The sequence below is a fragment of the Hyposmocoma kahamanoa genome, unplaced genomic scaffold (genome assembly GCF_003589595.1).
Source record: "Hyposmocoma kahamanoa isolate Upper Pololo Valley unplaced genomic scaffold, ASM358959v1 62, whole genome shotgun sequence".
Taxonomy (NCBI): Eukaryota; Metazoa; Arthropoda; class Insecta; order Lepidoptera; family Cosmopterigidae; genus Hyposmocoma; species Hyposmocoma kahamanoa.
The window spans coordinates 19,243,494-19,261,283 of NW_020653850.1; the positions used below are offsets into that span (position 1 = coordinate 19,243,494).

The window sequence follows — 17,790 nt, forward strand, 5'->3', positions numbered from 1 at the left end:
TGTGAATGTTTAGAAGCAATGTCCTCTGGTTAACTAATAGTGAAGGAAAATAACGTGTTAAAACCTACACTTCAAAGAAGGTTCACAATCTCTGGAAATCGTGTAATGTCGTAAACTCGTATTACGCCAGCGCAGCCGACTATAATCCTACACCCTCTCCTTAGAGCATTGAGAAAGCCATTTTTATTTTATAGGTAAGCAAATTGCACTGAGAAGTATAATGAGTTGATAGTGTATATATCTATAGTCTCCCGTGATAAAAAAATTAATCGGGAAACTCGAGATATTCACTATATTTCGGTCGCATACATTTCATTAAATTAATTACTTATTATTTATATATTACTTATTATTATTTATTGGGAATGAAACTATTTCTTCGGATCTAAAGCTTATTTTACATTGCCGCGGAATAGAATGGAATGGAAGCGCAAATTTCGCCTCGCTACGCAAAACGCGCGCGCGTTCGCACCGCGTCTTTACTTCGCGAGGATTCGCCAAGCGTCGCCTAGGGAGCTGCGGAAATTTCCGCGAATACGCGAGCATTCCCAAGCATGTGCGAGAATTCGCCGGAAGACGCACGACTTGTTATTTGGCTCGTATCCAGTTTGTGCGTTACAATATAGACATAAAGTTTATTTTGCTATGTCCAGTTTCGTCACAAAAATTCGATTCCATTCCGTTCCGCCACAATGTAAATTGAGCCTCAATCGTGTAGATTTGTTTTTTCAAACAAACTTTTCAACCTTTTTATAAGTACTGGCTGACTGAGATTTAAAAAAAAATTAAAATAATCATGGTGTTAATTTTTTATTTTTAAACGGTAATGCAGCTTATACGCTTTATTAGACAAGACAAATTGCTTTTTCGATTGCATCTGGGTATAGACAATTAATTTCTCTTCTAACTTGATTGCAATCAAATGATATGGCATAGTCGCCTAATTTAAACGATAGAGTTAATAAGGGCGTTTTTCTTATGGGTACAAAAGACTTTTTTAATTGACTTTAGAATTGCATAATTCACCTCATCGGAAAAAACTGCCAGGCATTTTGTTTAGGAAACTCATATTGCACCATTACATAGCCGTACACAATAATGTTTATTTCATTGCAAATCGTTTGAAAATGTTGTTAATCTAGATTAGTGTATTATATTATGCCATTATTAACCAGTTCTAATGATATTAGGAATCCCTGTCACTGCCACAAAGTATGATTCTAAATATAGGTAGTTTGTTTTTTAATAGAAAACCGTATAAATCACGTATTTAAGTAGAATTTAATCATGATAATGGATGGTTGGTACCCCCGAATGGAAAATAGTGTTAAGTACTACGTCAGTGGTTCGTGTGGATGAGACTTTAGAACGTGACGTTGTTATACGTAGTGTGCAATCCTGCATACGACTTTCAATAAGAATATGGAAAACGAGAGTAGTTTCTTGCCGCCGCTTGCGCCTGCACTCGTATCGTCAGGGTTCTGGCGCGCAGATTAAGTCGAATCGCCGCCGCGAAAGGTTATAATTAAGGACCACAGACTAGTTCGAAATATGTCGATAAAAATTGGACTTTAATACGTGAATTATCTGTTAGTTTAGTTAATACCTAATTTCGTTGCAACGCATGCGCCGATTGGCAAATTCACGATGGCAAGCATTAGCCCCCTTTACACATTCACGCTATCGCGCGTAATCAGGAGCGTATAGGATTGTGCGCGGGAAAGCCTGCACTCGCAATCGTGCACGATTACCTATTTGTAGTTTTTTAAGCTAACTTTCTTTTGCGCGCGACGGTTCGTGTTCGTTTATGTTACAACGAAAGAGCATCCGTAAAAATACAACCTTGGAAAGCACGATTGCGTGCACGACTTACGAGGGCAATCGCGCTGTCTTTCCCTTTTCCTTCCAACATCTTTATACGGGCGCACGATTGCTGTACCACGCGCGAAGGGGTGTCTGTGTAAAGCCCTTTATTATAGTTTATGCCATCGATACGTTAAGATAAAGAATTTGACTTTATTTTCAAAATGGCGTTTTAACAATGTCTTGCGTACGTTCCTTTCATAAAATCAACCCAAGTTTTTTTTAAATTAAAACAATGTTCAATGTTTCGAATCGAAGGGCATTTCACAAAAAACAACATAAATTTTACATAAGTTTTATTAAATACTGAACAACTAAAAACGTCATATAATATCCCTTTTAAATAAGGGCTCGAATGAATTTAAAAGGGATATAATCTTAGAACAATTTAAAGCTACTAATTACAAACCGAAATCTAACTGTGCTGTTATAAACAAAGCATTACTTCAATTTGAAATATGAACAGTAATCATACCTACTTTATACAAATACTTATAATATACAACGACACGAGATATGTAATATACATGTACAATTTAAAAAGAATACCATATTCGTTGATATTATGTTCGTTATTTTAATTCGGTATTTAATTTAATACTTCAAGAAATATATACAGATGCGTATAATCGCTAACTACTGTGCCATGCACAAATATCATGTACCATACACCTTATGTATACATAAAACTTTCTACAAAACTTCAAATGGTGATTAATTAATTTGTACACAGCATAACCATCAAAATCACTCACCTAACACTATGCAGAGAATTTGCAAAAATGACAACATTATATTATACTTTATTATATATAACTTCTACAACTAAGACGAATGATACAAACTTTTCAATTTGAGCAACCCAGCGGCTTCTATAACTTTTTAAGCGTAATAAATAACGCTACATTATTTACAATTTGGCACAAACTAAGTTTCCTTATTGTTTTATACATAGTAATTTCTTAAAAGCTCTTCTAAAATCCATATTGAAAATTGTGTATATCAAAGGATTCAAAGCCGAGTTTATGTAACCGAGCCATGTTATGAAGTTTATGAACTTATTGGATAGACAACAGCTTGCGCAGAACGGGATCACGAGGTATATAACAAAGAATGGGAGCCAGCAAACTACAAAGACGCCCATTATTATTCCTAAAGTCCTCGCCGCTCGCCGCTCGCGAGTAAGAGATATTCTTTGTTTTTCTTCAATAAACTGGTATACAGCGCTCTGTTGACACGGCTTGGGACGATTCTGTGGTTTTACCGTAATCTCTTCCGCAACCTCCACTTCATCTTGTGTTTCTTTGGAGTTACTCTCCGAAGATGTCGCCTTATCAATATTGTCTGCAATATCAGTCACAGAGTTTTCATTGGACAAAATCGGAATAATCAATTTATTTTGAGTCTTGTCATCTTTGCTCCAATAACGCTTCTTTGGCTTTTTCTTTGGTGTTGACTTCTTCGTCGACATCTTTGACTTTTTCCTTTTCTCGTCAGAAACTAGCCGAGTTACTCCTTGGTGCTCGTTGTGATTGGTTTCAGAACTCACTGAATCCTGATCTTGCTGATCGCTCTCTTTTGTCGTATAACGGTTTTGACCACTAGAGATCGTACTGATTTTAGTTGCTTTAGCACGATCTCTGAGTCTTTTCTTTGTTGCCAAGTAAATTTCAAAGTAAACTACAGTCATTATGACTAGCGGAATGTAAAATGACCCCGAAGCAGAAAATACGACAAAGCCTGGTTGGGACGTGAGGCGGCATGGAGTGTCGGGCAGAAATACTTCGGGCCAATCGTTCCAACCGAGAAGCGGTGGAGAACTGATAATAAGGGAGAGGGCCCATACTATTCCAATCATTAGAAGTACTCTCTCGAGTGTCCGCTTTTGTGCGTAATTTATAGGATCAGTAATGGCCCAATATCGATCCAGCGCAATTGCGCACAGATTCAGAATGGATGACGTGCAACACATTATGTCACACGTTAACCACATTTTGCAGACATAAATTCCGAAAACCCATTGGCCTAGAATCGAGTAAGCCACGTTCAGAGGCAAGACCAATATTGCTACGGTTAGGTCGGCTACAGCGAGCGAGACAATAAAGAAATTCTGAACGATTCGTAGTGGTTTGTACGTGAAAACGCTTAGGATTACTAGAATATTTCCTACAATCGTCGATATAATGATAAGGGTCAGGACTATCGCGGTGCAGATGGCCTCCCATTCTGGTACCGCGAGAGTTATTCCTACGCTGCTTGGGTATTTCGGGTCGTCGGCGACAGCGCAGACGTCCTTTTCGTCCCTGACCACATCATAGGTGTAAGAATAATTTGTAAGGGTATCATTATCGTGTGTGAAGGTTTGGCCCATCTTGCATTAGTTATCTTTTGCTACATTTCATGTAGCATTTTTCGCACAAATGATATTTGTAAAGAACTTTATTTCGGAGCATTTAGAGAGCAGACGGCGATAATATTTCTTCGTTTGGGTCGTAAATGTAATTTCTGCAGAATATATCATTTTATACGCCGTTTTTCTGTAACGAAAATAAATATCTCTATGATGTATAATGGAGACACATTGACAGTATCTTGTTGAAGAAATGTTGTTTACATTCTAAATAAATCACCTTTTGGTAATCCATTGTAGGAGCTCCCATTTATACATCATTATCATTTTTTGAAGTGTAGTCGAATCTGTAACAATAAAAAATATTCATTAGAGTCAATGAAAAGAAAAACAAGTGAAAGGAAACTTTGCAAATTCGTACTAGGTACAATTGCGGGATATAATTATTTTTTTATACATTTTATTAAAGAGAATATTGTATCTGTATATAACAACCGCTCTTGAAGGTTTTAATAAAATACAAATTCGAGTGTGATCGTGACAAGGGGGTAGAATACATTGCCTTGGTTTGAATAATGCGACGACGGTTTGTCGCAAATGGCGTTCGCCTGAATAGTTATATATGCGGTAATAGCTTTGGTCAAAAGCAATAACATTTCTTAACACTATTTTTGGTAGTTTGTCAAATAGGATTTTGACTGCCCGTATATTGTCGATCGTGTGATTTGATAGTTTGAATGGTATTTTGAGCCTTTTTTTATGATACACCAAAGCATTTACTTCGTTGTTGTTTAAAGCCTAGGTTCAACAGCAATCTCAGTTTTTAACTATATAATCGTGTATAAGCCAATAACATCTTGCTAGTATCGGTTGTGATCGTTATTCCAAAAAAAAATAAGCAAACAATACCAATATGATAATCGTAATATAAAAGATAGTATAGAAGAGATACTAGCCTAGACGTAAAAATAGTAGATATTATCATATTCCTTTGCAACAGTATAGAAGTATATTGGTTACTATAAGAATAACTCATTACCTTCTATAAGAGGTAGTATTAGTTACAATAAGTGGAACTAGTGTGACTATGGCCTTGTTAAGTGTGTATATATCTGTAGGTGAGAGATAAAGGACCTTAAGTTCATGCTTTGGAATTTAAATGTTGTAACAAACATTGCTTTGGAATGCTAAAAATCACGCAATGGTAAAAGACTTAAGTTCTATCGTGGTTTGTTTTTTATTTAACATATTTTATTTTACCTTAAGATTGATTTTAAATGCTCAATTAAGAGCCTCATTCTCTTGAAAATGCTATGTAGTATAAATTACTATTTGGCACCATGACTTACAATTATATGGACGTCGGGTCCGCGCTAAAAAGTGTCCGAACTTATAGGGCGTTAAAATCGTATACAGAGCGTCATTCACGCTTTAGTCTTCGTTTGTTTATTCTGACAGCGAAGCAAGCAAAATTAGACAGTGCTGCGATGACATTACAATTTGAATTCAACGTTTTAGCTTTTTCATATTCCTTTACATGTCACTACGTTTAAATAGGTTGACTTGGGACATTTTTTTCGTGGTTTTTGTATTAGACCCGTCGTCCATTTATTTGTAAGTCAATGTTTGGCACTCAAGCTCCTATCTCCTACTTCAGCTTGAATGTAATTTTTTCCCGTACTAATACGGTTCATTTTGCTTTAATCGAGGGACGGGGATACTGGCTTTATATCAGAATTATTTTATTTACATACGAAAGAAAATCCATTTGAAAAATGTATATCGTATACTATTATAAATACGTTGATATTCCACCTATTCGCACTAAGCGCTTTGCTTCCTCCTTTCTGATGCGTACGGCAAACGAATGGAATGCTCTACCGTCTCTGTATTCCTCGAAAAGTACAATTTGGGGCTATTCAAGGCTAGAGTGAATAGGCATTTTTTAGGCAAACGCGTCCCATCGTCGGTCACATCGTCGCTTAACATCAGGTGAGATTGTGGCCAAGCGTGTGTCTATTATATATATATAAAAAAAAAAAAAAAAAAAACTAACCGTGTTCTATTTAGTTCAGTTGATATAAATAAATATTTGTAAATGTAAAGTACCAATTGAATACCGCGGTTTTCTTGTACAATTTCGAGGTAAGTATGTGTTTTTTTTTTCCATCGTAAAAATTTTTAGGAATCTTGTTTTCACACCATATACTCGTACTAATCAGTATATTATCGTCAATTTTACTATATATATTTTCTAAACTGATTGATTCGATACTTTCATGATATGCGGAATCAACTAGACCCATTTGAGGTCGTATAGACTTTTAAAGTTCTTCACCTCCCACTTACATATTGAAAATAAATAAAATATATTTTTTAATCTAAATCGTTTTTTTTTTTCGAACAAACAACGTCAAACAGGTCTCACAGCCACGGCTGATTGAGCCATCTCATTGGCTAATACCATTATTAGCTGTCAAACTGTTGTCTAACATTAATGCAAACCACTCTATTCTCAACTATAGTTACAAAAATACTTAATTCCAACTACCCTATTTTTTAATTTAGCTAAAATCATATTTCAATTTACATTACATACCTACGTACGATATGAAAGATACCTTAACAAATATACGCTATTTACCTATATAACTTAAATTATTTCTACAATAAGAATTCGAAAAAAAGTAATATAATCGCAAATGTTTCTTGCAGAAACATATACGTAAGGGAATGTATTTTATAAGAAAACAATTTCACGTGGTGCCTTAGAGTTATTTCCCTGTTTATCCCAAGACAGATAAGAAAATGAATGTACATCTTTTTACCTGCTGGAACACAGTTAGTTGTCGCTGAAACACAGAGAAACCACTTATACTATATATTATACCAACTGTACGTATATTTATTAACCTTAGTTACTATAAAGGATGATTGCACACATAAACTTAAAATGACTATTCTAAGCGCGTTTACGCAGCACATCCGATCGCATCCTATTAGATCCAAATCCGAGACTATACAAATCTAGAGAACTCGTACCCTCTTCCGATGTCTTTTGAATTCGAAAAAATATGAATATCGCATGTACACCTAGAGACAAAATGATCCCTGTGACCCTCATTTCTCGGATTCGGAATTGACAGGACATAGTGTCCAAACATTCCTACAATTTGCTACTCTTACGTCTAGGTATCTGTATATTGAATTCCGAGACGGTCTTGAGTCACACTTGAGACTTATGAAGCTCGTCATCGCAGTGTCACTGAACGCTGTAGTGAACAATTACTAACTTCAGTTATAGCTAACTCTTTTCATAAAATAAGTTTTTAAAAGGTAAAGGTGCTGGTGAATTTATTTTTTTTTACATAAAAATAAGTGTGCATTTGACCTCCATCTTACCTGACGGAAAGTAATGATGAGGTCGACGATGTAGCATCTCGCCTATGTAATGCCTATTCACTATCATCTTGAAGAGATCCAAGTTAAGTCAGTTAAGTCCACAGTCAGGGAATTCCACTCCCTAGCCGCTTGCCATGTAAATGCGGAAGCGACACGCTTCGTGCGAATCCGGGAATATCCACAACATAGGGATCTCAGGAAACCCCAGCCCACGTCTAGTCCCCCGATGGTGGAAAGGGGAAGGCGGAATCAAATCATGCAATTCCATCGCACACTCTTCGTGATGTATCTTGTAGAATACCGATGAACAGGCAAGTTTACGACAGACGGCTGTGCAGCTTCGCGTCTACTAAACCCGAGTCACCTATAAGCCTCCTGTCACGATTGTCGTCATCCCATAAGTGGCAGCAGTACTCTATACGCGATCAGATTTGTATTTGGTACAGCTGAAACAACTGTCCTGGTGTGAAGGATGCCAAGCTTCTTGACTGCATTTTTGGCCATGAATTCAATGTATCTGCCGAAGTTCAGATTGAATTACAGGGCCACTTCAAGTAGATGGAGACGGTCGGATATCGGTATGGATATATCACGAAAAGTCGAAGTCAGGTCAAAGGGACTCCGTTTTGTGGAGAATAGACACGTTTGCGTTTTGGTAGCGTCAAATTAGACAAGATTGGCGTCACCCCAATCGGAGTCACCGTTAAGTGTCAAATTCAAACAACTAACCATGGACTCCCGACAAGACTGGATTTCTTCTCCACTGACCCTTGCATTGGTCAAATACCTGTCCACAACTGTGCTATCAGCAGTATACCCAAAGGCAACTGGAATCAACATATCATTGATATACAGCAGAAAGAGAGTTGCGGACAGTACGGAAGGAACCCTGAGGAATTATATCGCCCGATGTTCGGAAGAGTAGCCTTCTAAGACCACTCGAATCGAACGTTCCCTCAAAAAATTCGAGATCCAATTGCAAAGGTCAGTGGAAAGCCCATAAGAGGAAAGCTTGTTTGGCAAAAGCTTTAGAAATGTCTAAAGACACTGCAATGGCTTATAGCCTCGCTCCAATTACAGGCACATTAGACTTAGACTTGTCAACTTATGTCTGTGGGTGACATAAAAGTTGCACTGCGACTGCTATGAACAGGTGTGTCGCTTAACACCAGGCGCACAACTTGTTCGTCCCGTCACTTAATATGAAAAAAATCTTGATTAATTGTATTATTAAAGTAATATACCAATATAGCATATATAATTTAAGAAATTAAAATTCTTACTACAAACATTATTGTGTTTACTAATTTTATATCACATTTTTGTTGATTGGGTTATATTTAAATCATTAGAAAAGGGCTTGGTTGCTTAAATAGCGATATTTATATTTATTTAAATAAAAATATAATAATATCTACTCTCTTAAAGAAACGAAAAAACACAATGAAACAAAACAAGAAGGATAATAATCTCAGTACAGAGTACTAAAAAAACCGACCTCAAAAGTACGTGGAATTACATCTATTTGCTAAGTTTCATTGAAATATCCCCTAGTTCACCACTATACAGGACTTGATACTGGAGATAATAAAAATAGGTTCTCACTACGACACTACTCAAAGTATATCGAGAGAAAAACGCCTTGAATTGGAGAAATAGCAAAATCAACTAAATAATTGCTAAAAGTAATGGCTCCTAAATTAAAGTCAGGCGCTATTTATAAAAATGAATCTTCATGCGTAAACAGCCACCCTTTGAGGTGGTTGATTTTCTTCAAAATAAAATGGGACTATAGAATTACCCCCTTTCCAACAAAAAAAGAATCATGAAAATTGGTTCACAAATACCGGAGTTATCGCGTAACATACATACAAAAAAAAACATACAGTCGAATTCAAAACTTCCTCCTTTTTTGAAGTCGGTTAAAAAATAAAAAGGACACTAGTTCAAACTAAAACTAAAAGGAGTCCCGAACATTTGCCTTTGTCCTGAAAAATTAGAAATACATCACTATAGTGAATAAATACCTCGTATGTATTTCTATGACGACGTATGACAACGACGCGTAATACTTTAAACATTGCTTAAAAACTAAATCTAAATATTTGATTTGATACACGATAAACTCATAACACATAATCTCAGTACAGAGTACTAAAAAAATCGACCTCAAATGTACGTGGAATTACATATAATTACCAAGTTATATTGAAATCGGTTACTGGAAAGTGCGCACGCCCGGATTCATCCCCTAGTTCTCCAATATACGGGACTTGACACAGGAGGTAATAAAAATCGGTTCTCACTACTTAAAGTATTTTGAGAGAGAAAAACGCCTTGAATTGGAGAATAGCAAAATCAACCATTAAAATAATTGCTCCTTATAATAAAATTTAGGCGCTATTTATAAAAATGAATCTTCATGCGTGAACAGCCACCCTTCGAGGTGGATGATTTTCTTCAAAATTAAATGGGACCACTATGAAGGTACCCTGTTTCCAACAAAAAAAGAATCATTAAAATCGGTCCACTAATACCCGAGAAATCGCGTAACATACATGCAAAAAAAGCATACAATCGAATTAAGAACCTCCTCCTCTGTTTGAAGTCGGTTAAAAATAGCCGATAAACTTAAAGAAAATTACTTAGCTGTCATTTATGTTAAATAGCTCAACACACAGCTCAAATTAAAATTAGTAATAACTACTCTCCAATAATTAAGTGTCACACTAGCGTAGCGCTGTATAATAAAATTTCTCACTGGATGCGACCATTACGGGAATAGAAATAGTTTTATGTAATGAGAAGTAGTTTAACAGATTGCCAAGTATTTTAATGGAATTAGAAATTGTTTCATGAAATGCATCCGATTTAATCTAAATAACTTTTGCTCAGTCAACTACACACACACCATAGTCTAATAAGACAAATATGGTAACTCTATACAAAAGTAGCAGCGCGCAGCTTGTATGTGTGCGCACCCACCGACGCCGCGTGCTGTGTACGCACGCATACATTCGCATAGTCTCGCGATGCGCTCGCCTTGCATAGCACTGGTTCCCATGCACAGAACAATAAATACACTAGAAGTGCTTAGTTTGTGTCGCACGTGTGCCAACAGTTCGCGGAGTTCCGCAAACTTTAGTTCAGTCTGCCATTCTTGCTTCATACGTTATGGTCGTGCCAATTGTCTCGCACAAAACATACGTCGTAATACTAGGGATGCACGAAAGGAGCCTTCTTGCAACAGCGTACTATTCATGTCTTCTGTACGTCTGCCTTATCCAACAATCGGCGAGAATGTTACGCCGATTGGCAAATCCTTTTGGATGGCAAACATGTCTTACACTTCAGCATGGCGTCCACTAATAGTGAGTCGCGTAGCAGCAATTGCTTCTGAGCCACAGTAATTTATATTGCATGCCATCTATCCTATAAGAAGAAAAATAAATACCAAGAATAAACGGGGGTATATGAAAATACTGATATGTGTGAAGGAATCCGCGAAAGGTATTTCAGGAACGCAGTGGGTAAAGTGCCATAGCATGCCAGCCCCTAGTGGAAGACAGGCGTGACGATATGTTTGTTTCATACCTACCAAACCAAACCTAAACATCGCAAGACCCAAGTGTATTGTTCTGTTATTTCATTAGAATATCAATCTATTGGATATTATCAAGGTAAAACAAATTGATTAGTTTGTCGATATAAACTGCTTATTTTCCTAAATGTAATTCGTATCCTCGGCTTTATTAGAAGCCATATGTGATCATCCATCAATAGTGCCTTTCGGTCATTCTCAAACTTGTGTTCACTACCTAATTTCCGTGGCAATTTTTATTATATAAGTATTCAATTTTTTATCGTGCAATATTATTGATGATTCGATTATTGTGTCGTGAAATATTATTTAATAATTAGACAATAATATACTTGAATATATAAAAAATAAAAATTGCCACGGAAATTAGGTAGTGAACACTAGTCCGATAATGACCACTTTATCACATTAAAGTCATAAAAATAATACGGTACTAAGGTGGTGGCGCCAGTGACTGACAAACAAGCAGCAGTGTTCGACATCTTTTTTTTTTAATTCATTTCTATTAACATTTAGGATAAAAATTTCTATCATAGTAACACGTTTTTGATAGGTAAGGTCAATTACTGGGAGTTCATTATTGGTGAGTGTCGATTACAGGTTATTTATAATTAACTAACCTGTAATCGACACTAATTTGGATTTTAGGTGTTCATTACTGGAGATTTTGAGAAATTCTAGTTTAGATTTTTTTAGTAATAATTATAGTAGTTTTTTATGAAACGTACTACAGCATATTCTTTCTTGAAAATTATATCTGTCAAGTAAACTTATCACTTATTTATTGATATTTTTGTTTAAAAACAAAAAGTTATTTCAAAGTTTAAAAGACACATTTCCCTTTAAGAAACAAATTATGTATATATTGTTTTTTATAACAGTCTATTTATGCATGAAAAAGTTATCGACAGATTCCGTTTGTAGATATTTTTTTATGATTCCGAGAGACAGAACGTAGAAGTCGTGCACCTGGTTGCAAACGATACGCTTGTCCATAACAGTTGCAGTGCCACTCAGAGCTTTAAATCGCAAAGATCTGAGTAAGTGAGTGTCCCACTGCCACCACCACCAGCACCCTTGCTCTTCAAAGCCAGAACGCAATAATATGAGCATTACTGCTTGGCGGCAGAAATAGGTAAGGTGGCCTGGACGAACACATTCATAAGGAGCTCTACTGCTACTATCCATAAATCACTCTCCTAAAAAGTTTAGCTGGCTACAATTCTTTAATATCTTATGTACAAAGTAAGTTAAATGTATCTTTTTATCTCATCAACTTGAAGAATTACAAAAAACCGAAAATTCTTATTCTCAAAATGCTGTTTTTAATATTACAGTGAATTATTTTGACAGGGTCAAAAGTGCTTTTATCACATACAAATCTTAAAAATAACACAAACTACATGAAACATAATTATGTATATTACTATTATTATTTGTATAAAAAATACGCGCTGTACAACGCACTGACAACGCGTCTCCGCGCGGGAGTGCGTGGCACATGATCCCTCGTCTCGCGCACTCCGCTGCGTGGTGCGAGGCAGTGTGATAATCGCCTAAGGATATATTATAGTTAACGTATAGTTGCAATATAAAGCCTTCCCAGACACTATCAGGAAAACTGACATTATTTATAAATAACATTACTCATAAGACTGTGGATATTAACTTGAGCCTTTTTTGGGGCAATTCTCGACTACAATCTCGTAAGATTATGGTTAAATGCTTGTTTATGTCTTAGAAAAAAAACTGTAAGAGTAATAATGGAGCAAATAATAACAAGGCTCGGTGTACATTAAAATGTATATAGTATGTGAACTGATTCTGACCGAGACAACATTATTCCTAGAATCCCATAAATGCCCAGTATATATTATAATGAGAATATTGCATTCAAATTTAGTGCTATATTTTTTTATAACATCAAGTGACGGAACGAACAAGTCATGCGCCTGATGGTAAGCTACACGTCTGTCCATAACAGTATCAATGCCACTCAGAGCTTTAAATTGCAAAGATCTGAGTGGCACTACCACTGCTCCCGTCACCCTGAGACATGAGTTCATAAGTCCCATGTGCCTGTAATTTCACCAGCACCCTTGCCCTTCAAAACTGGAACATAATCATGCTGACATTACCCTTTCGGCGGTTTAGGACCACAATACTCCTTGGCAGCAGAAATAGGTGAGTGGCAATGATACCCTGGACGAACTCTTTCACAAGGAGCTCTACTTTTACTAAAATATCTGTAGGTAAGACCATAACGTATCTGTAACGGTGAGATGGTTAGCAACCTATGGTACGTTGACGTCATTGGCTTCACAGTTTTCATTCAAGAAGGCCCCCAAGACATTCTCTCCCGAGTATACGAAAGCAGCACAAAAGTGGGACTCAACATGAATGTATCCAAGACTAAATACATGGGTGTCACGTGTAGACCCAAACCTCAGTCGAGGATACTGGTTGAAACCAACAATCTGGAGAGTCAGAGAGAGCCAGATCTTGGATCGTGGCTAACAGACGCCTGGGAAAGCGATACGCTAGAGCGAAAGTATTAAGGGCCGACAGCTGTCTATAAAACTCCGCAATAGGCTCTTGCGGTGCTACATCTGGCTAGTCGTTCTTAATGGATGTGAATCATGGACCATAAAAGAAGACCTCAGGAAGGAACTTGACGCGTGGTACTATTATCGAATACTCTGCATCAGTTGGACGGACAGGGTCACGAATGTCGAGGTCCATCAAAGTATGGGGAAGAAGAACATGCTAGTACACACTGTCAAGCAGCGGAAGGTTGCCTATAGGAATAATGTACTGCGATATGACAGATACCATATATTACACACCATAATTATAAGCAAAGTAACTGGGAAGCGAAAGGTTGAAAGAAGGAAAATGTCATGGCTTCGTAACATCAGGGAGTGAACCGGCATCAAGACCGTGCAACAATTGTTCAGGCTAGCTCTGGATAAAGAAAGATTTAGAAAGCTGACTACCGACCTTCAGTAATGAAGGAGAATATAATGCCTAATAAAGATAAGTCTAGAAAAATACATTTTTTATACAAAACTGAAGACATTATTGCTTGGGCCTGATGTAATTTTATTTAGTACATTTTAATGTAATGGGAAAAGCTTTAAATCCACTGTACATTGGGCGTTTAGAACTTTTTTACCTGTGGTTTCACAAATAAATGAATTATGAAATTCTCGCAACAACTAAAATACTTCCGATGTTTATCGCTAGATAGCATTGATCCAAAATGTGCTATTTCTGAATTGCAGTGTTAAAATGTTCTCAAACTTAATGAAATTTAGAAATTTAATACCTCTCTTGTAGGAAGCATCTTTGACCCATGCCCATTATTTGCTATAGGTCGCAGGAATGCCTAAAGTATATACCTTTTTGTAAGAAGTACGCTTATAACCAACGACGTGAGGTGCACGAAAGAAGCTTCACCCGATGACGTACATCCTTTTCTATACATCTGACCCAAGGCAACAATAGGCGAGTCGATTGTCAAATCATATCACCATGATGGCAAGTATTATACTGTATGCCATCGATACAATGAGAAGAAAAGACCAACAAGAGATAGATCACAAATTATAATTATAAGAAAAAGAGTGCGGCAGTGCACCATCAAGTTTGCAAGAAATTGTGCAATATAAGGCCAAGATTAAATTATATTTACCAATATTGTCGTTTAATACCTGGCTTAATAAGAAAGAATCAGTTTACCCAGCAAACTTACTTCACTTAACTTTACACCCTACCGTATATAGCCTGGGGGTAAATAAACATTATAGTCACATTTGAGTTCCGTACATTAATCATCTGCTAATCAAGCGGATTATTGCTTGTTTGGCAAATTCTTGATAGAATCAACAATATGATTTAATTCATAAGGGAGTTCACAGTTTTCGACACGAATAGCGTTAGCCAATCAGAAAAATCTTTGTATCCATGTAATAAGAACCAAAATGACGTTGCGCGTTTCACGTCGATGATCTGAGCAGAGCTAGTCAGCCGCTGGTAGCTGTAAAGGTAAAAAAACTTTCATAGGTTTCTCACAAATGGCGCTATGACAAAAAAGTCGTTACAAACCAAAAACAAAAGCCCTGGTCTGGCAAACACTGGTCACTGGTTCGAATCCAGTCGGATCGTAGGATTCTTTGTGTTTGTTAAATCTTTGTTTCAATAATAACACCAAGTTAGTTTTATTTTAACCATCATCTACCCACCAAAAGGTTGACATTAACACACAACACGGGCATCACGTCGTCTTTACAAAAATGTCAGTCCGGAAGTAATATTACCTTGAAATTGGTTTTAAGTTACAGGCACTTTTGGAACATGTACTTGATACGCATCCCTTCGCCCTATATTAAAATTCCTTCACGTGGTAGAGTAAGGTTAGACTTGGCTTTTCAACACTTTCGATAAATATATTTTTAAAAAAGCAATGGCAAGTCTAATAGGTAAACGAATGCTTCTCAATCGATGCTTCGAAATCCTGTGGGTGACAAATTAAAAAAAAAGTGATATATAATATATAATTCACGACTATACAATAGAATACAATATAGCAGTAAAGCTCGTATATACTTCTGCAGTCAAACAATCATTTTATTTTTATTTACTTTATTTCATGGGTAATTTTCATGTTAGTTGCTCTACCTAATTTCGGTGACAACTTTCATTGTATGAGTAGTCGAGTATATTATCGTGAAATATTATATAATATTCTAGGTTACTACTCTCCAATATTAAATAATACTTCATGATAGTATTCTAGATTATTTCAATAGTAAACGTTGCCACCGAAATTAGGTCGAGACAACTAACCTGAAAATCACTTTCTACATTTTAGGAAAATTCATAGACAATATACAATACAAGTTATACTTAAATATGAGCAATCAAATGCTGTTTATGAATTTCCACCGTTAGCAAAGAATGGTCACAGCTAATAGGAAACCTGTAAAAAACCCGGAAGCTTGATATGTTTGAAAGAAAACCAATGTGTGCGATTTAGATTTGAATAAATATCCAATATGTAGCCGTCCCGAAAGCCTAAGAACTCGAAAAATTATGTTTTCTTGTGCTCGAAATTCAAATCCCTGTTGAGACACTGTTATGAATTATTATCACTAGTTACAGATTTCTTACCACGGGAAATCTTTTTATTCTTATAACAGCATTTTCATACCTGTATCAATGTAACGAATAACATTTTATTATGTATTAAAATGGAATATACCATAGTCCGATGCCGAGTCATGGACTTTTATATGGTTAATGTCCTATATTATCCTTATTACAATTACTGTTTGTTTTTAATAATTTTTTATTATCTGTTGTCGTATTGTGCAATTTTGAAAGTCGAATGCTGATTTTCTTTTACAAAACCATTCTGAACTGAAGTCTTGACTTGGATGAGAGCAATAGCTTAAAAAGAATTAGACCATGAGTGGGCGAAAACATAAACCCAAGGTTTCAAATCTCGACAGTCCAATATCCGCAACTTGGAACTACTTGGGTGAAATCCAATTGCAAAGTTAAATTCCTTGCAAAATACCGTATAACAGACTTCGGTGTTCGTAATAGAATGGAGAACGAATCAATGACCGAACTCACGTCCACACTATTGTGTTAGAGAGCAGAGACGTGGTGTGGTTCTCGATTCTTGAGAATATTTAATAATACTGCACTTTAGCTTTCCGTGTCCTACAGCTTGAAATTCATTTAGAGGGTGACAGTTTCACGTGGTTTTGTAAGAAAATAGTAATAATATTATATAGGTGGTATACTGCTGTAAGATACCATTTGTAATGTACGCATACAGATAAACACAAACCCACACACTCACACACATTGATGGGGTTACCGCGCATCAGGCATATTCGCAGAAGCTCATACGGATAGCTTTCATGGTACTCTGGTTCTCTTAGAAAGACACCCTTCTTGCTAAGCCGTATCGGTGCCAGCTCAAATGACGTACTTCGCGTTGTAACTGCTAGGGTTGACTGCCCGATCATGCTTCTTTGCATGAGACTGCATTCGCCTTCAATTTGAGGACTGGTTTTATTTATTTTTAATATTGGTACATCCTGATAGGACTCCATACATAATTGTGTAACTATTATGAGATTAAGGACTGTATCTGTCTAAAATAAATGAATTTTGATTTTATTTGATTTGATTAACCTGTCTTAAAGACACTCACTCGTCTTAAAGACATAGTACCAAAATCGTTGGGGACACCATGTGCCGCTAGGCAGCGGTTACGGTAGTTTTGCACCCTCGATAGTAAAATGAAGAAATTTTTATGAAGCAAACCAAAAAGATTTAAAAAAGTACATCAGCCATGACCAGGAGACCTATAAAGAACCCGAAAAGTTGGTCTGTTTGGAAAAACAAATATACGTGATTAAAACCCAAAAAATAGTTACATTTCGTCTGCTTAAAAGTAAAACCACATAAGTGACATTTTCCACAAAAAATCTCCAAATTATGTACCAGTTGTAAGAAATTCACCATCTTTCTGCAGATAAAACTCTTATTAAGTTTA

General features: G+C 36.3%; 1 protein-coding gene across 1 annotated transcript; it reads right to left on the reverse strand.

Moving 5' to 3' along the window:
• Positions 1–2,484: 2,484 nt before the first annotated feature.
• Positions 2,485–4,309, reverse strand: LOC113229504 (octopamine receptor). Its single transcript, XM_026463112.1, has one exon. It carries the CDS (start codon positions 4,232–4,234, stop codon positions 2,801–2,803), a length of 1,434 nt encoding a protein of 477 aa, XP_026318897.1. The 5' UTR covers positions 4,235–4,309; the 3' UTR covers positions 2,485–2,800.
• Between the last annotated feature and the right edge of the window lie 13,481 nt (positions 4,310–17,790).